Raw genomic sequence first — 20,792 nt, 5'->3', positions numbered from 1 at the left:
GCGGTGGGGAGTGGAGCTACACCCAGCTGGCAGCTGGTCACACGTGGCGTTCCCCAGGGCTCGGTGTTGGGGCCAGCCCTGTTCAGTGTCTTTATGGAGGATCTGGACAAGGGGATCAAGTGCACCCTCAGCAAGTTTGCAGGTGACACCAAGCTGGGCAGGAGTGTTGATCTGCCTGAGGGCAGGAAGGCTTTGTAGAGGGATCTCAACAGGCTGGACCGATGGGCTGAGGCCAACTGTATGAGGCTGAACAAGGCTCAGTGCCGGGTCCCGCACCTGGGTCACACCAGCCCCACGCAGCGCTGCAGGCTGGGGCAGAGCGGCTGGGAAGGGCCTGGTGGGAAAGGGCCTGGGGGTGCTGGGTGACGGCCGGCTGGGCAGGAGCCAGCTCTGTGCCCAGGTGGCCGAGGAGGCCAACAGCATGCTGGCCTGTGTCAGAAACAGTGTGGCCAGCAGGACTGGGGGAGTGATTGTTCCCCTGTACTGGGCACTGCTGAGGCTGCACCTAAAATCCTGTGCTCAGCTTTGGGCTCCACACTGCAAGAGGGACTTTGAGGTGCTGGAGCATGTCCAGAGAAGGGCAACGGGGCTGGTGAAGGGTCTGGAGCACAAGTTTTGTGAGGAGCAGCTGAGGGAACTGGGGCTGTTTATCCTGGAGAGGAGAAGGCTCAGGGGGGACCTTATTACTCTCTACAACTGCCTGAAAGGAGGTTCTAGCGAGGTGGGGGTCGGTCTCTTCTCCCAGATAACAAGCGACAGGACAAGAGGAAATGTCTTCAAGTTGTGCCAGGAAAGGTTTAGATTGGATATTAGGAAGAATTTCTTCACTGAAAAGGTGGTCAAGCATTGGAACAGGCTGCCCAGGGAGGTGGTGGAATACGTAGATTTGGTGCTTAGGGACATGGCTTAGTGATGGACTTGGCAGTCCTGGGTTAACAGCTGGACTTGATGATCTCAAAAAAACCCTTTTCCAACCTAAATGATTCTATGATTCTAATGGAACAAAAGAAGATGCTTCTAGAATCCTAGCCATGTAAAACTACTATGCTATAAAGTAAACATGTCATACTCTCAGTGATTATTTATTTCTGCAATCTGAGACAGACCCTTAGTAAGGCATACTGAAAACAAGAAAAAGGTCTTCCACTCAAAACCCGAGAAGGCAGACAGAAAATTTGAAAAGACAGGTTTGATTTAAAAAAAGAAAAAAAGCTGAGGAGTGCAATAAAAGTAACAGACATAAATTGAGAAAACCCTGTTTTTATTGTTCTACTGATAATGTAAAAGGACTTTGAAGTTAAATAAGAAACTTTGATATATCTTAAGTGTTTTTACTCCTGTGTAAATTAATGCCTACTTAAAAGACACTTACCAAGAAAGCTCAAAGAATGTAACTATGCATTTAATTAGGTAACTATTTGTTGAAATTGGGAAATTATTTGTTGAATCCCCTGCAAGCCATTTAATTACTCAGCCTGTGCCTTATTCCTTATCCAAGGGAATACATAACCGCCTCTTTTTTAGAAGCGGATGACATGCAACTGATAACAAGATTATAATAAGAGTACTTGCTTTATAAAAACAGACACCACACATGGTAAACTGATTTACTGTTATCATGGTAACAAAAAAAAGTACTTACGATCTGTTCCAGAGAGAGAGTCTTCCATTGATAACTGACCTAGAGGAACTACCAACTCAGATGCCCCAGATTCCCATTTTTTGCGATCTCCTAGAAGTGGATGGTCACCTTCTTGCTGCTCCTTACCATCTTCAGACACAGCTGATTCAGAGACAGTTTTACACTCCTTTTTTCCTTTCTCATCTTCTTGAGCTTTCAGATTTTGATTTAATCTTCTCAGTATTTCTCGTTTATTCTGAAATAAGGGCCACATATAGCACTTAAAATAGTACCTTTCTTAAAAGGAGACTAAATGAATAAAATTTGACATACTTGCATTGCACAATCTGGCTTTTTTATTTCCTCCTCAGCTTCTTGAATGGCAGTTACATTTTCATCCTTCAAGTCCCAGAGCATGAAATAGAACATGGAAGAATGTGTCAGAAAAAAATAATCCTGAGAATACTAACAGATGCAATCGTGAACCATCACCTCTAAATTCTTTCCATTGACAACTACAGATAGACTGAAACACAATCTACGATTCCTTTGGGGTTTTGGGGCTTCTCAAAGACAGAATTTCAAGGGCAGCTTCCGTCTGAACTGTTCACTATCGGAAAGTGGTGAGCAAATGAATCACTCAGTTTAAGCAGACAAGTGAAAGTTCAGAGCACTAAACATGTAGACTTAAAGCTAGATATGACCTCTACAGCAAAATGCCACCAAATTCCAATGCTAGAAATGAGCAATTCTATAAGAAAACAAAAAAAGTGGCAAGGACAGAGTCAAGAATCACCTGTAAAGAAAAGCAGAGGGGAGAAGAGACAGCTTTAGTGATATGCAAAATAATCAAACTAAAAATCAAAGGCAAAAATTTGAACTTAGACTCTTTTTGTACACAGCCTGTCTTCTCCACTTCCAACTGCTCTGTGTGCTACATTTTAGTCAGCTATAGTCACCATCTTGCATTGCTGTAAGACAAAATATCCATGTGGAAAAACTGTGCTAATGACTTAAGTCCATCAAAATGTGATTTGTTTATTTTTCCAGCTAGCAACTGACATCTTTCAGTATTTTATATTCTATATATGCTACTTAGCACTAAGTTTTCACTATATTCCCATAGTCATAGCCTTTAGGGTTGTATACAGTGTAAAATCCCACACTACCCTGAAATCTAGAGATAGCTTAGGTAAACCCACAAAAGTTAGCATTGAAATCAACACAGACTTTGTTAAAAACTCAAATTGTGCAACAATTGACTCATATGCTCGGTTTCCCACTTGTTACTTAAATCAAATGGTGGTAGTTGAGGTAAACCTGTAAACATTTACAATACCAGGAATCAAGATCACAGAAAAGAGAAATTAGGAAGCCTCTAATACTGTTTTAGACAAGAAGAAGAGACAACACTATCAGATTCAAGTCTCTTGAACTTTCTAACTGTCTGTTACATTCTGCACATAGCTTCAAACTCACTGAAAACAAGAACTAATAAAACAGTCCTATCATTTAAAATTTTTTTCCTTACTTCCACTAGGTTATAAACTCCTTAACTCCCCCTTCAAAAGACTGATGAAAATGCTGGTTAGTTGATGTCTTCTTCCACCAGTCATGACTGCCTTGATCAAAATTGAAATTGCAGCCTATACTGGGTCTGGCTGAGCCCCATAGCAGCCCTGATAGTGTTGTGCTTGTATTGGCAGCTAGAAAGGCGGCGGTAACACACCAGTGTTTTGACTACTGTAAGCAGTGCTCACACAGCACCAAGGCTCTCCCTCAAACCCCACCCCCCACCAGTAGGCTGGGTGTGGGCAAGATCTTGAAAGGGGACATAGCCAGCACGGCTGACCCAAAGTGACCAAATGGCATATTCCGTACCGTATGACACTGGCTGAGATATAAAAGCTAAGAGAAAGGAGGAGGAAAGGAGGGCATTTGTTATTTACTACATTTGTCTTCCGGAGCAACCTCTATGCGTACTGAAGCCCTGCTTCCTGGGAAGTGGCTGGACATCGCCTACTGATAGGAAGTAGAGAATAACATCTTTTGTTTCCCTTTGCTTCTGCACACACGACCTTTGCTGTTGCTTTATTAAACTGCCTTTATCTTGACCCACACATGTTTTTTCTCCAATCTTATTTTCTCCCTGCCCTGTTCTGCTGAGAAGGCGAGTAATAGGGTGGCTTGGTGGGCACCTGGCATCCCACCAAGGTCAACCCACCACACAGCCCAGGGTTCATCATAAGCCATTTTGTTCAAAACTGACTGAATTTGAGTTTCAGTGCACAGATGTATTTCAACAGCTTCCAAGTTTTGGGTTTTTTTTGACATTTTTTCCTTTTTTTCTTTCCTGAATTAGAAGCAACAAGTATCCTTAATTATTTTTTTCTATCTAATACACACATTCTTCTAAAAAACCTTTTTCAAATCAGGTTGGGTTTGGGTTTTTTTCATGAATTTTACCCTCTTAGCAAAAGTACCTACCACACCCACTTCCTTCAAAGCAGAAGTCATGGAGATGACTGGTGTACTGGGCTTCACTGGAAGTTGTGGCTTAGGAAGAGCTGCTCCAAGCTCTTGTAGTCCATGCACAGGACTCTGTTCTATAGCTCCCACATGAAAAGGCACATTAGGATTCTTTACCCCTTTCGATATCAGCTGCATAGATATAGATTCAATTAAAAAAAATTAAAACAACAAATTAACTTCAAGACTTTGCACATTAAACACAGTATTATTATATAGGTTCATGCAAACCTTTAAAAAAAGACAATAATGCCACACACTTTCATACACAAGACAACTGACAACTGCATGTGAACTATTTCCAGTTTATCAGCTCCACAACATCCTGCTTTTTGGAGCAATATATTACTAGTTGGACTTGTCACTCCACAGCTCACAGAAGCAAAAGAAGATTAATTACACTTTAGTAAGTTAGAGATCATTAATAAAAGACTTGAGGTGATCTTAATGATTCTTAGGTCTGATGTTCTTCAATTCTTGAACCAAATTCTTCATTCAAGCATATCTAAGATTAGGCTTCTAATGAGGGAATTCTGACTAACAGATGCTCTCCTCAGTTTCAGAAGACAAATTGATTATCTAAGCTTGTTAATCACAGTACAGAATTTTAGTTAGACAAAGATATGGCACTACATACTTTGACTGCATGTAACAGATTTATTTTCTTACATGCTCTTCCCAGGCTCTTTTCTCTCTTTCATAAGCTTCCTTTCTCTTTCGCTCTAACTGTTCTTTCAGAACTGCAGCTCGAGCATTTGCTTGGGCCTACAGTGAACAAATAAGCAAAACAGACAACTTAAAGTGATAAAAAGCATTAGTATCCACATTCCATGGAATATTTTAAGAATATATACTCTTGGATTACTGCATCTTCCTCTCTCTCACTTACTACTGTATAGACTGTGAAGGGAGGACTCCACTGAATCAAAATCACCACCACAAGTATAATAACTGATCTTCTATGTTAAGAGTCATGGTGACTCCTCAAAATTAAGTTAGCTCTTGATTTGCATGGTTGTATTTTTAGCGTACATAGCAATCTTAGAGTAATGTAAAACTGGAATCTCTACTTATAAGTAGCTTTGAAGCCAAATGCATTAATCACAAAACATTAAATATTAAGTTTATGTTGAATAAGTTTAAAGTTTAAACATAAAAACTTTGGTTGATGTTTCACCTCTAGATTTAAGGTTAGGCATAAGGTTAGTTTGTTTTTACATTGCTCTTTGCAGATGACGGGGGGTGGAAAATTTTCCCGGAATAGAGTAATACTTGCTATATATTGTATGATGGAGATTAGTTACTGATATAAGAACACCACATGGAATAACGTTCCAATCAAACATTGGATTTCTGTGAAACACATTTGCTTTAAATGTGCTTCATCACAGGGTATACAGCTCACCTTGCAATCCACATGTTGCCCATGTCAGCACATGTAAATTTTGCCTTCCTTTATTCTTTTAACTAAAATAAAGTTGTTGTTACGTAAGATACATCTTCCTTTCCCTTTCAGTATCAAAATGCTATTTCAGATATACCAAAGTGCTTTCAGGACTAAAGCTAACCTAGAGATAAATCTCACAGGCAGGGAGTGGAAAAATCATGGATTTGCTACGCTATGTCACAACACATTTTAAAATTACTGAGATAAAACAGTTGAACAGAGCTGTTACTTCAACAGTTAAAAACCTCTTGTAGTGGATGTATGAACAAACTATTGATAGCAAAATGAAATGTAAGAAACTTAATGAGACAGGAAACAAATATGAAAACAGTTCCATGTCCTCCCTCCCCACAATTACCTTCTGCGCTTCTATCTTTTTGCGTCTCAATTCTGCTTCCTCACTCGATTCTGGTCCATCAGAACCAGCACCTTCATTCTGCAAAGTAAGAGTCCTCAGAGAATTATTATTAGTTCATGTATTTAAAAGCTGAGCGATAGGTCACTGCTCAGATCGTTTACACTGCCTATATGACTAACACAGGTCACAATTTCAATAGGCAACTCCTCACTCAAATGTAATTGCTACTGAGATTTGTGGGGCGTTTTGTTTGGTTGGTTGGTTTTGGCAGGGGGGGTTAGTTTTAAAAGACATGAAGTTTTTACAAGCCAGGAAGAAGGTAATGTGCCTACTGTTGCAATGGAAGAGACCTAACGACGCTGGGCTCTCGCCTGCCACCCCTCATCACTTGTTGCATGCTCTGCAGGTAAGGTATACAAGAAAGGTCTGATGCTCTAGAATTCCAGTTTCTTCCACTGTATGTGCTCCAAATAAGGTGGAACGGGTGTGGGGGAGAGATGGTAACAAGTAAGAACATATAAGGTCTACCTCTGAAACCTGTTTTCAATCTCTTTCTTCTTTCCATGGCCTTTGCATATTCCTGTTTACAGAACAGACTGACAGAGCCACACAACAAGGTTTGACAGGACCTTTTTACTGTTCATGACCAACTTCTGCAGACCTTTTATTTAAAATAAACTGTTCAGAAGGCCTATTTAGTAGGTATCTTGCAATACAACAAAAAGTATTATTAGAAATAATTTGGCAAAACACAAGCAAGAATTTTAGGTAATTTTTTAAGTGAAAATAAAAAAAAATAAGGTCATGCCAATCTTGGTGTCAGTCAGCTAACAGCGGAAAAGAGACTGGAGATCAAAAAACTTCAGAAAAATCATTTGGTACCCTTAGTAGGCAAAGGAATGAATACATATATTCATTTATTGTATATAAAGTAGGATACTATGCAGTAGTAATAGATATAAAATTGTTAATCAACATGAGGAAATAAACATATCTGTGACAAGATTTGGTCTGAGATAGTGTTCCTCTAGAAGTGACCCTCCTCTCTAAAGTTTGTGTCTGCAGGTCTTCATGACAAAAACCTCTTAAACTTGGTCTCTGAATTCTGAAAATTAGTTTAGGCCAGCTCTTGCCTTATACGTCCATTTATGTATAGTGATACATAAAATGCATGGAAGTACTTAATACAGGTGCTGGGGGGAGGCAGGTAACATTTCTCTAGTTTTCAATCACAAAGTACAATGTGAATGTATAAGCAGGTAATCACTTGAGGAAACCCAAACACCCTATTAAGACAAATAGACAGTAAGGGGAAGAACAAACAAAAAGGGGAGTACAAGATCACACAAGAAGTTAATGAAAAGACAGAAACAGACTCCGGACCATATTTACTACATAGATTGCCTCTCAAATGAAACTTTTCCATATACAAGTAAATGGATTCCTTCCAAGTATGGCTTGGATTATTCATGTGATGCCTTAAGTAGCGTTCATTCTGAATCCACTTTATCAACATATTATTTTGTTGTATTATGAACATATTTTGGAGAAGCGATGTTTGAAAAAAGCGTATTGATTAAATTGAGCTCACGCCAAGAATTTCTAACACACCCACAGAATGTATGAAAAGAATTGCTCTGTACACATTCTGCGTGAGCATTGTCAAAAACTGAATTCTGGAAAAGTTCCTTTAACTAAAAGCAAATAAATACAAAGGTGCTAGTCCTCGATGAGAAATTTACATGTCAAATTCAGATGTAACATTGTGTAGTCTTGTTTTTAAGATACTGTTAGTTTACAGGCACCGAAGCTGCACCCCCAGCACTGAAATAACAAACAGATTTGCATATTCTGGAAAAAGACATGGAAGTACACTAACTGTGGAACAGAATTAAATGTCAAAAATACATGTCTATATATAAAACTGTCTACGAGAAAAGTCTTCACACAGGGATAAAAGAATACATCCCACAGCCAACTTCTGTACGTATTTAAAATTTTTTAAACCAACCTTCTCTCCGCGAAGTTTTGCTCTAATCTGTTGACGTTCATTAAAGTTCTGTAGCCGGATCTGTCTTAATCTTGCCAAATATTCCTAAGGCAACAAAAGGAATTAAGTTTCAGTTATACTGAAACTGTCTCCAGTGTAGTTAACTTCAAATATGTAAGATTCCTCACAAAAATAAGGTGGGTGAAAAAAATCCCACCCCACACTATTACTATCACCATATTATCACTTACTAGTCTCCAGAAAAACTCTCATCTAATGAAAATAAAGAAAACTGGAACATGTTTCCCAGTATCAAACTATCATTTTGTTATATACTATCATATGTATTATTATCACAACAGCATTAGGATACACAATCTCATATCTATATGTATGCATATTCAAGACCTAACACAGATGTAGACAACTTATTTTGATTATTAAAACAAAATATCCAACACAAAAAGCAAACGCACCCAAACTCTAGAATTTTATACAGCAAATTATTTCCTAGGAATTTATAAAGTCCTTTTATTTTGTTACACAGATGGAACCATGCAGGGAAACTAGGCAGAGTCAAGGTCAAAATTGTGCTATTTATGTGACGAGCAAAGTGGCAAACATGCAGCAAGCATACCTCTTCCTCCTTGTTTCTGGATTTCCTTCCTCTTGCAGGAATGGGCCTGCCTCCATAGATATCTGCCACGTTTTGCAGTGTACCCTGTTTGCCATTTAATGGTATCAAATTTAAGGTGGCTGGGGCATTAAAATTACCTGCTTTATCCAATAACTGTTCACTTATAAGAAACCAAAGCCATCAATGATCTGCAGTTGTTCTGAAGTTAACTGATAATCCCTTCTCCCTTACATGAAACATATGGTGGTAGTAACTAAAATCCTGAACAGCCAAAGAGAGACAGGAGTTTTAAGAATATATTTGCCTGCTCCCTGCAATTCTGATTTTCTCCTGCTATGTTAGAAAGCCTAAATTCCAATGAGCATGAGTTTTTCTACACCTGGATTACATACAAATTGTTGCATAGAGTTGGCATTTCTGCCATTGTTAAGCCAAGCCTAAAATAAAAGTGGAATCTTTATACATTCTTAAGATTAAGCTTTGTCCACAATGATGACTTTTTTTAAAACATACAATAAGAAGTGAACTCAAAAACCTAATAAAATACTTAAATATAAATATTACACCTAACAAGCTGTGTTAAATGCCTAACACACATGCATTCACAGTGTATAGCCTTCATTAGTGTGATGTACTCAGTGTCCTGTCACCAAAAGGATTTCAACCTTTAGAAAGTCCAATACAAAATGGTATAAGAATCACTTAACTGCAGGCTTCCTGCTTGGATTAAACCCCAAAATACTTATTATTATTTTGTTCATGCTATAACAAAAACCTCTGCTTAACAGGTTAAAAATATCCTGATTTGTTAACTCAACATACAATACAGAACATATACATATGATAGTTACACAGACCTTCTGCCTTATAAAACACCAGGCCTTTAGTTTCTGCAAGCTTGTGTAGAGAACCATTGTTAAGTAAATACTCTAGTTAAGTTCTTAATAGGGAGGACTGAATCCAAATATTCTGGCTGAACACTCTCTCAGATTGACCAAAAAAATCAGTGCGCATTAATGTACTTCCGTGATCAGAATTCAAATTAAAGGAACCACCCTGTGGATAACAAGTAGCATACATTCACAAGGATTCCATAAATTCTGGTTTCAGCTTGAGCATTAAGGCGTACAAAATGGAAAGGAGTATTTGCCATATTCACATTTTCAGAAAATATTTGGTTTTATTTTTAACACATGTTCCCGAGCTTTACAAAAGCTAACTGGCACTATTCAAGTAATCTCATTGTTCTTAATTCTAGCATTCAATTTCGCTTAGGTATTTTCATCAAACTGAAGGAGATTTGTATCACTGCTTTTAAACAAGAAAGAAACTGGAAGCAAGATTTTTGAGAACTGATTTTCTTTCTGTAGATTGTTAACTTTAACTCATCTGCCTACATTAAAATGTTCAGACGAGGATTCAATGTTCTGCAATGCCACACAGCTACAGTGAAGTAGCAAACTAGATCACAGCCATCTCTTAAAGAAGAGATGATGAAAGTATCATCAACGCAACCACCGAGTCAAACTTTAGACTGTCACTTGAAAATTAACATTGACAGTAACTATATTTAACAGAAGCTGAGTAAATTAGTACGAGTCATTTAACTTACAAATCTTTATACCACAAAGAGCTTCATATTAGTTGATGATTTCTGCTGATTTTTCCTGTCAGATCATCATGGTCTGGACAATAGTCCCATCCCTATATGAGAACTACTGCCAGCTAATCAAGTTTTTTTCCTGCACAAATGAAAAGAAACTGCTGAGAACTGCTATCAACGGCAAATGGAACCCTGGCTTTGAGTTACAAGCCTTAAACATCTGGAGTTAAGTTTACAACTGTGCAGTAACTTCCTTGTTTTATTACAGCAGCCAGTTAAGAATAAAACATTTGGGCTAAGTTGGATACATTATAGAAACCTGAGAACCATTACACTGAATACTTGGGTATCTTGCATTAATTGATCTCATACATTTATATTAATGCCAACAAAGACAAGAACAAAACAGAAGCAGGTACTATTAAGGACTTGTCTAAGAAGAGGCAGCCTTAACATGAACTGTTCATTTTTTCAAAAATTTACTGGTCTTGGAGGTTTTAAAAAAACCCAGAACACAGTTTTAAAGTGGAAGACTCGTACTTTAAAACATATGTAATGTATATAAGGATACTTCACCAAAGCAGTGAATTGAAGTATCTAAGAATTGCTTACTGTAAGTAAAATAATCTCTGAAACAAAGACCTGGCTGTAAATCATGATCAGATATGCAGATATAACTCAGGAGAGGCTTCTGTAAATCTTCAGTTGGTCTCATTGCACTGCAATGCCATCACAGTCAGTTTACTTTCAGCAGCTGACAGTGATATTGTGACTTGGTTGCATATGAAGTGCGGAGAAGCACTCAAAAAGCAAAACTCTCCGCATTATGAAAACGCATAGTTCAACCACACAAAGTCCTAGTGCAAACAAGTCATTTCCAAGACATCTTTCCTGCAAACAAACTTCCTAAAGGAATATTGAATTTAGAACTGCCAGCATAAAGAACAAAGAACATTTTGTGACGCTGCCCACTAGTTAATTTCTAAAGAGTAATGGTTTTAGAAACATCAACCTCGACAAAGATGGATGTCATTATAATACCTTCTCAATAAGCAGAAGGGGTTTTATAAAACACACTAGTCTATCCGATCATTAGCTGTATTAGTTTAACCAAACTTAATTTATGTGTTATTCAGTAGCTTGAACTTAAAAGTTTAATTCTAACCAAAACTGTAAAGCTACGAACAGAAAAAAGTAAATGAATGTTCTGAAAGTCACAAGTTAGACACATGCAAGAAAGGATATTTTCTTTGTTAATAAATTTAGTCATGAGAAATGTATTGCACGATTCTGTTACATTTTAATAAAAAAAATAACAAAAAGCAAAAATCTTACCTCCTGTAGTCTTTTTTATTTTTTTTAAATACTTAAGGAAAATATTTAGCCAGCATTTCATGGTTATGATGCTACTTCAAAGATTCACAAAGCATCCTAGTACAGTAATATACATAGGAAGGACCAGATTACATACCATGTGTCCCTCAGCTCGAGCTTTGTTTTCCATGGCTTCTCTCTTTCGTTGCCAGAATTCTTCAACTTGCTTTGCTCTATCTGCAGCTATCCATCCTTTTTGCCTGAGTAATTGCAACACATAGCAAGATGAAAGCCTCTGAAATATAGTATTCAGCACCCCCCTGCATTTATTCTAACTAGTGCACACACAGAAAAGGTAACTTTCTATGAACAAGGCATCTTCAAAAAATGCCTTTCATCAGCCAAAACACAAGTCAGACTTCCACAAAACAGAGGAGAACAGGCTCAACTAAGTTAAAGAACAATTGAAAAAAAAAAACCCAACCCAAAAGAAAACACTGTTGTTGTCCTTCCAGATCCTGGTCATCAAACAAAATATGAATGTCAAAACACAATGTTAGTTTGATTGCTTCTGAAAATGTCTCTGCTTGTTTCATTATTGTTACCATTTGGGAGCGGGGGGAGGGTGAGGTGGGGTGTGAAAAAAGGCTCCTTCATGGTTTCCCTTCAGACATGAGCAAGAACTCATCACATGAGCCAATCAGTAAGGTCAAAATTGCAGCAGTCTTTCCAGACTGACTTACGTTTGGAGTAAGAGCTTCTACCACTCAGATAATCACCATGGTGCTAGAATTCTCAGTGTTCTGGTAACTCCTTTTGGGGGATCTTGGGGGATTTTTATTTGTTTTTAAAGGTACTGTGAAAGAATTTTCCTACCTTAGAATTAGCCAGAACAAGATTTTATTTTTTTTTTTCTCCCCTGACATATTCCACCCAGGTCAGGGACCTGCTTGGGTAGACAAGAAGGCTATGTACAAGTTACCATAACTGAGCATCTGACAAGTCTCCTAGTACATACGTATGATCATTTGGTAAATGAAACAGTTTCTGACAAATTGGTTAGAAGTGGACTCAGAGGAAGTTCTCTATTAAAAAAACCTGAGAAATAGTGTAAGATATTCTAACCAATTGCAGAACGATGAGGCAACCCCCTTTTCAAGGTTCCCCTAGCCTCATTTGACTGAGGAGTAGTAGGGGTCCAGCAACAGGCAGGAAGGAATTGCAATAACTGATAGCAATAACCCATCAGGCTGAGACAGTTAAAGAAGAATCATTCTGCAATACAGGAGCTAGTGCTAGTAATTCTTAAATGAATTAGCACACTAATTAAACATCCTTGCATCTTTTTTTTCTCTCCCTTCATTTGCTGCCCCCCTGCAAGGAGGAAGTGAAATATTTCCAAACGCTACAATTCGTTAAGAGGAAGATATAGACAAAACTAATTTGATACAATAAAACAAATGCTGTGGCCGCTCTGAAAAGGCAAGATGATCCACATAGGTGTTACTGGAAAAGAAACAAGCACTTGATAATCTTTGTATACAAGTATTTGACTCACTACAAGATTTTTATACTATAACTGTTCATATGTATGAACCTGAATGGTGGACAGTGAAATCTGTCCAAACCTGTGTCATATAGCTGAAGTTTAGCTTACAGTGTTGGAGGAGAGCTGTTTCCCTGAGAAAAAAAAACAACTAAAAAACCAACCCCCCCCCAACACCAAACCTATTTGCCTCAAACCAAATTCACAGGAAAAAGTTTTCTCAACTAAATTTTACGGAAATGTTTTTCCCTACTCCAAAGCTGGGTTACTCATATTGCTAAAACATTTCAACTAGATTTCTTCTGGACTGCATTTCTGTCCAAGACACAATTTTTAGACTGTTGATGTTGAATATACTTAGCTTTATATTAGCTGTGGTAGTGTAATCGGAAAGACTGCAAACTGAGGATTTCTCAACTTCCTTTAATATATGCTCTAAATTACCTATCTTTAAGAAAGCTGCAATTACTTAAATTCTTTCTTTGAGCTAAACATCTTGAACACTTATCTTTATATTTCACCTCCAGCTGAAAGAATGAAGTGCGGGAAAGAAATACTGCTAAACTAGCTATGATAATAAAATTGCTTCTAGATAATAAAGTACAAATACCAAAATTTAAGTTCTAAGAAACAGTACCTCAATTTAAGGCTTAAGGTAATCCATTTTATAAATAAAATAGATAATAAATTTCTGCACAGTATCGAGTGCTTCCAAGTTCATGTATTTGAGAAATACTGAATCAGTTTCTTTTCATGATCTCCATGATATAATTTGCAGCCCTCTACTACACTTTCTCTCACTTTTAACAATTTAAAACAGTTTACCCAGGTGTAGCCAAGTATCATTTAATATTGTCAAATGGGCGAGGCAAACAGTTTCCTAGTCTAGGAAAGGTTTGGGGACTGTGGCACTTTGAACAAAGCACTGAGAATAAATAAAGGAGGATCGAAATATGCAGCTACATCATCTGGAATAATACACCTTCCAGTACCAGGTTGTACCAGGAAGAATTTTAATTAGCTCACAACAGCCCAAATTACTATAAAAAAAAAAATAAAGCTTGTAAAATTGTAACATCAGTGTTAAATGTGTTATGTTATTGCTGCAAATTTTAAAACCGAAAAAAAATCTACTGTCTAAAAAAAGGCAAAATACATTACATTAAAACATAAAACTGAATACAATTATTTTAGAGGAACAAAAGTTTTCCTTGGCCACTTTCTTTTCCTCGCATTAACTCCATTTATTTCTTCCTCCATAGGATACATCACTGGATCTGCAGAAGTTCAAACGCATAAGACAATTTGTCCCTCTAGGAAAGTTGGTTAGGAATGCTCACATTCTAAACTTCTAGAAAAAAGATATTCTATTTACTGCTTACAGTTCTGAAGGAGAGCAAAGAGGTTTTGAACAAGCTGCTTGAAAGAGGAAAACAATTAAAAAATATCAATACTTGTTTACAATCCTTTTATATATGAAAAAACTCTGCTTATAGTAATTGCAAAGAATAAGCATCACAGAATTGGAAGTTGCACACCATTATAACACCTGGCATTTACATCTCAATGAGGAAAGCTCCTAGAAGTTTTCCACTGATCAATAAACAAGCGCTAACAGTTCTGGGAGTGTACTAGACACTCTCCTGTGCTAGAGTCAAACACTCAGAAGGCAGTCAGAACGAGATGACAGGAATAGGAAGCATCTTGACAGGTAACACAAAAAGCAGAACTATGAAAAAAGCAAAGGAGGAGGCTTATAATGTTATCTGAAACTGCATTAAGACAAGAATTTTGGATGAAGTCTAGTTACAGTTGTTAGTAATCCTTTTTTCTACTATTGGGGAAGCTACGGTATCCATTGGTTCTAATTGTGTTCTGCGAGGGACTAACACACAAACAGACGGTACACAGTACCAATGGATAAAAGTGAGTTTGAGACATGTCCAACTACTAAATGAAACAAGACACGGAACAAGAATCTAACATGTAGGGACAGATTTACGGATTTATCATAGTCCAACCTGTTTGCATTGGCTTGTTTAGACACCTCCTTCAATCTTTTCATTTTTTTCCTAACTGCACCAGCATCAGGTGGTAAATGGTGATGACCTGCAGGCCCCTTAGGAACTCCTGGACGTATTCCAGGTGGAATTCCTCTGTAGATAAATATGTACAGTAACTTACATTACTTTCATCTAAAGCAGACCACATGCAACTTCTAATGGAAGGTAGCCATACCTTTCAACAACTTCTTGGCCTTGTAGTTTTGCCCTCAGTTTGGCTTCCCTCTCTTCAGCTACTCTAATGTTTTCCTTTTGCTGTTGCATCTGGTCAAAAATAGCATGATAGTGTTCATATTGTCCTCTGGAAGACACAGGAAAAGGACCAACGCCACCTCCACCGCCATAATATGGTGCCTGGAAATCAAAAGGGGTAGGGTGGAAATCTCAAATACTGGTTTAAACAGGCCCTTCCAATTTTACCTCTCCAGCAGACTAAAAGCATTACTCCGCAACAATTCTGAATTGGTCCTGCTTTTACTCCTGGCATGTCCCTGTTTTAAACTATAAGGCAGTTAAAAACTTAATTTCTGTTAGCACTCCAGAATAATGCATCATTTTACCTCCCTCTGATAATAGTCTAGTTATATACGAGAGATCTGTAATACCTTTTGGAAGTTACTGGTAACAAATCCATTGAAGTGTAATTGGATATAGATGTGCTTACCTGGCAAAACCCAAAGTTTTAGCACAAAAGCCAAAAGTGATACAATACAAACTGAAGTGCTAATGAGTGATTTGTAGCCAAACACACATTTTTTCATGAAGCTGGAAACAGTTAAGCACACTTCCAAGGTTGCTGAATGGCATTAAGTGCAGATTTATCTGAGAATCCCCACTGTTGCCAAACTTCAGTTTCATCACCAGAATTGAGTTGCTTCCCTACTAAAGCTCAGATCAGGGGAACATCTACCACAAGCTACTGCTTTAGGCAAATTATCTCTGTCATTCCCAAAGAATTAGAATTCCTACAGAACTTTCATGTGAAAATAATAATTAAAAAAAAAAATATGTAGCAAGCAGCTGTATACAGTAGTAGCCAAGTATGGATGCAGAAAATGTGAAACTGGCAAACAAGGTTAAGGTTGTCAGCACATGCATAAAAACATTCCCTTTACACCTGGAGGAAGCACTCAAATAGCTCATGGTAGTGAATCTATGAAATTTGTTTTAAAAGTAGTGTCAATGTTCCTTCCAGAGTGGTCTTAAGTATTTCAAGTAAATTCAGATAGGTGAGTGCAGATGCGACAGGTTTAAGATTGCCTGCTTTGAAGCTCCAGAACAGATTATGTTTGACAATGGAATTTAACACACATTCTCAGTTTCAGTTGCTCAATACCCATCAATATTTGCCCATAACCCGTATGACAGAATACTAACTGAAAGACTTATCCAGGCACTCAAATAATTATGCAGGTATGCTGTTCATCTGAATAAAAATAACTTTCCATACAAGACTATGGTTTCTACAAATAGAAAGTCTTGCTACATACACTGTTCAAGGTTTTACCTATCATTATTAGAGCTCAGTTTTTCAAAAGGATTATCTAAAGAAATAATATGATCAATCTCTAGGCAAATGCTATGAAGCAGGTGCTCATCAACAGTCTGCAGAACAGTTATAGCCCCTGCTAGAACCACAAACTCAAAGCCAAATCCTTGCCACCTCTTTCCCTACTTTCCCTCAAAAACAGGTGCCAGCAACCAACCCAAAAAGACAACAGGAGGACAAAATCATGCAGTGTATGATGCTGCCGTGCCTTCATAAGATGCTATATGGCTTGCATTATTGAAAAGCTTGAACAAAGCTATTCGACAGTATTGTCAGGGAGTTGCTGGATACACTGTTTTCATGTTGGAGAAAGGAAAAGGATAATTAAGTCAAGAGTAAACCTGGACTGACGATAACCTAGCAGACTGCATTAAGATCTGTACTAAACTATCCAATTTGGAGAAGACATTTCAATGAATTAGCATGGCTGCCATGACATTTTACACCAGTGACACTTAATGAAAATACAGACAGCCACTGAACCTCAGTTTCCCTAGATCACGGAGAAGACTGGTAATGCATCTGCAGCTACAACAGAACACTTTGTATGTTTGCAGAGTCTAAGAACCTTGGAATAAAACTCTCAAAACTGATCAGAAACATGATTGTTTTTAGGAACATAAGCAGCTCTTATCCAAATGTGATTATGCTGACATATTGTGTTGTATGGAAGCTTGTATTGGTGCCTTCCAGTTTCATCTTGAGAGAGAGAGAGAAGCATGGCATAGAAACCAAATGATGGTTTTTGATTTTTCCAGTAAATCAGCACTTGTTAGTTTTTAAAGTCTGGCATGCTTAAGTTTGCTTTTATATTTAAGCTGTACTTATACAATGAGTGGCACACATCCAAAGATTATGTCTATTTTGAAATAATAGATTTAATAAGCACCTACTGAAACCTGGTCAAGTGCTTGTGTATTCCTCCTTCTTGCACAAGGAACAGAAAATAAAACCTCTATTCATTTTGACTCTACTGCCGAGTCAGAGGTTGTCTACAAAAACCCTATTAAACATGTTTAGGCCAAGTATATTTGCAAGACTCACTACCACCACAACAAACAGCAGCATTTTAAGCCATTTTCTATTGTCAGACAGATTTATACTACAGCAGTACTTAAATTTCTGCACTAGCTCTGTCTGATGAAAGTACCCTGACCTTTATATTCAACTAACTTCATGAAACTACTTTCCAGGACACTTATGTTTCCACAGAACTATGACACACACAAACAGGCAAAAAGAAACTGTCACAGGAATCAGATTAAACTGTGTAATTAAGTTATGGAAGAAGTGAATGGCTAAAGAGTTTACTGCTTTCAGAAAAAAATAGACTTATTAAGGATTTTTTTTACCCCCCTCCTGAACAACTTAGCAGTATATATAAACATTTTTGTTGCTCAATAACAAAGAATGCTTAGAAGCAGGTATTTAATACTGGGGAAGAGGTCTATTATCCTAATATGAGAACCTGGAAAAAGATTTCAACAAAAGAATTCAAGAACAAACTTGAATGCGAAAGCTGTTCATGCATAGACTCAGCAGAGGAGAAGTAGCGAAAGCAGGAGTGGAAAAAAGAAAGTGGTGCATGAAAACCGTTCCTGGCAGAAAGAGAAGAGATTCGGAAATTTAGTAAGTATTAAAAATGAAAACTGCACACGATTCCAAAAAGCCAGGGAAGGGAGTCTGTTATACAATTTTTCTTAAATTATCCATAGATTAATAATGGACAGTCCCAAGAGTTGACCTTCAAGAACAGATCTTTCTGAAAAGCGAAGACCATGCCAGAAAACCAAAAGCGGGGGGAACAGACTACACCACATTTCTGCATCTGCTGCCAACCTTAACATCACCACTTCCACATGAACCAAGCACATTCCTCCATCCTTGTTCCCTGGCTCTGTTTATTCGTTCCATCTGAAGGAGAAAACAATACAGGAAAACAAAATTCAAGGAATCACTACGTAAAAATGGAACCTTACTATTAACACATTTTAAACTTATTTTACCCTTTCTTTTTCCAATCTTCTCATTTCATCTGCCTTCAGTAAACTCATCTGCAATGTGTAAGAATTAAACATGTTTAATAACTGGGAAATCCAGCTACTACATATTCTTATGCAACATATAACACATCACACCACAAGATACTTCATTAAAATTACTTTGGGTGGAAAAAGGAAGTCTCAAGAATCTTGTCTACCTGATCTCTCTGGCGTTTTTCTTTCTCAGGCAATTCTAACCTTTTCCTTTTTGAAGGTTCCTGAAAAATAAGCATATAATTCAGTACTTATTACTGAGCCATTGTTCTGTCAAATCTCTGTCAAGCCAGGTTAGTGCTCCAATTGCTGGTGTAGGTCCACAAAGATTAGGGGAAAAAAAAACATTAAAAAAATACTGTCATATAATGTTTGGAAAAAAGATAAGGAGGAAAGGTTTGAAGGTTTAATGTTGTCATTCTTGCTCTGGACTTAGCTTTTGATTGGTTTGAAAATTAACAGATAATTTCATGATACCTCAAACATTTTCCTCCTTTCTTCTCCTGGATTAATTTTCTTCATTGGACTTGAAAAGGCCTGGATAAAAGGTGAAACTTTACAAATTAGACAGCACAACACCAGAATGAGAGAAAAATTCTAATCAGAAAAAAAAAATCTTAAACATACAACTTAGTATGTGCAAAATGTGGTTTAAAATAATTACTCATGAGGTTCTAAGTGCAAAGCACTGTTAGGATCTAGCTACCGTACTTCTTCACCCTCTACTAAAAGCTCTGTCTTGTGAAAGCTGAAGGCAGCAATTTCTAAATCTGTTTTGTCTTAATTTTTCTTCTCTGGCAATATCATTCTGCATTACAATCTTTTCCTATTAAAAGCCTTTGAAGGTCCCTAGTTATCAAGATGCTCTTATTTGGAGAATAGATCTATTAGGTTATCCTCAGGCTATTTTTGCTTGAGTAACTCTAACCAAGGTTCTTGTCACCTATAGAAGAGAAGAACACAGCCTCTATTGAATACCTGGTAAAGAAGCAGCCATATGTAATAAACCATACTGCTTGCTCTCATCTTCTCAAAAAAGTGATGGTTACTTTTAAAGCTTTTTTATTTTTCTGGCCGTACTAGAACATAGAGAGCTTCAAAATATTTTCTTTTGCCAGCCTAAAATCCTATCAAAGTATTTCAGAATATAAAATCAAGTACTTTGGAAGGTAGAAGCCTTTATAGAGACTTAAGTCAATTAAGTTCAACTACACTGAGTTAATCGAGTATCACTAAACATAGGAGATAATTGTTACATGCTCTTCCAAAGCCAGCTGAGAGCTGCAAGCTCAGTCTATCCTGGAACAACAGCAAATAGAAGAAAATTTATATTACACTGTAGTCATTGTTTCTATCCTACTAGGATACCTACTGTCACTAGACACAATCCACACAAAGAGTAGATCTTAAAATTGCAGCATTACTGACTCCTTACATGCAGCAAGAAGCTATTTTCTCAGTCTCTACCCTGTCACTTGCAGTCTCCCATGCAAGTTGGATTGGTGTTGGCTGGTGAAATATAATGAGCAGCAGACTAGCAGACAGATGTGCAACCAAGCCTTAAAACATAAAAACCTCACAGTCTCATAAGGATACACAAGAAGTCTCTGTGTTCCATTTTTCTTACTCTCTTTTTCAAACTGTGTATCACAAGCCAACAAAGACTTTTGTGATCAATCTTTTCCTTAAACCTCCAATAACTTTTGAACCCCCAAAATAACTTATATCTCAAGGATAATTTTCTGTCCACCTATCAAATTTGACAGATGGATAGAGATCTCAGCACTATGATCCCCAGAGTACCATGGGAAGAAGGAAAGGAAGAAAACCCCAAACCCACAACCCGCCCGCAACAACAACAATATTACTTATTCAGAGAAAATTTGAATTAGTTCCCTTGCTGCAGTGGAAGCTTCCTGTTGTTGTCTGGCACATGCATATAGATCAAAACTAGCTGTACTGTAAACATCTCCTGGCCATGCAGTAATTAAAGGAATAAAGAGAGAAAGAAAAAAAAGAGTTTTATGTAATAAGGAGTACAGAGAAGATGGCTGGAAGAAAGATCAAAAGTACTGTATGAAGGTATCCAGAAGACTATT

General features: G+C 37.5%; 1 protein-coding gene across 6 annotated transcripts in view; it reads right to left on the bottom strand.

Annotated features, from left to right (window-relative positions):
• Nucleotides 1-20,792, bottom strand: part of NEK1 (NIMA related kinase 1) — a 49,052-nt gene that overhangs the window by 13,787 nt on the left and 14,473 nt on the right. The window contains exons 12-25 of one of the 6 annotated variants that reach the window (XM_055708042.1): nt 19,171-19,230; nt 18,858-18,917; nt 18,664-18,711; nt 18,497-18,571; nt 15,284-15,462; nt 15,067-15,201; nt 11,657-11,759; nt 8,583-8,666; nt 7,967-8,050; nt 5,956-6,033; nt 4,820-4,915; nt 4,109-4,282; nt 1,955-2,020; nt 1,643-1,877 (exon numbers count right to left, since the gene is read on the bottom strand). In XM_055708042.1, the coding sequence (XP_055564017.1) occupies nt 1,643-1,877; nt 1,955-2,020; nt 4,109-4,282; nt 4,820-4,915; nt 5,956-6,033; nt 7,967-8,050; nt 8,583-8,666; nt 11,657-11,759; nt 15,067-15,201; nt 15,284-15,462; nt 18,497-18,571; nt 18,664-18,711; nt 18,858-18,917; nt 19,171-19,230 (1,477 nt within the window). Of the gene's footprint in view, nt 1-1,642; nt 1,878-1,954; nt 2,021-4,108; nt 4,283-4,819; nt 4,916-5,955; nt 6,034-7,966; nt 8,051-8,582; nt 8,667-11,656; nt 11,760-15,066; nt 15,202-15,283; nt 15,463-18,496; nt 18,572-18,663; nt 18,712-18,857; nt 18,918-19,170; nt 19,231-20,792 lie in introns of those variants that run through there. The other 5 variants (XM_055708018.1, XM_055708010.1, XM_055708028.1 and 2 more) reach the window with 5 other exon arrangements.

This window comes from Falco cherrug, chromosome 1 (assembly GCF_023634085.1).
Source record: "Falco cherrug isolate bFalChe1 chromosome 1, bFalChe1.pri, whole genome shotgun sequence".
Classification (NCBI taxonomy): Eukaryota; Metazoa; Chordata; class Aves; order Falconiformes; family Falconidae; genus Falco; species Falco cherrug.
Note: the sequence above shows the minus strand (reverse complement) of the source record. Positions and strands in the feature narration are given on the sequence as shown.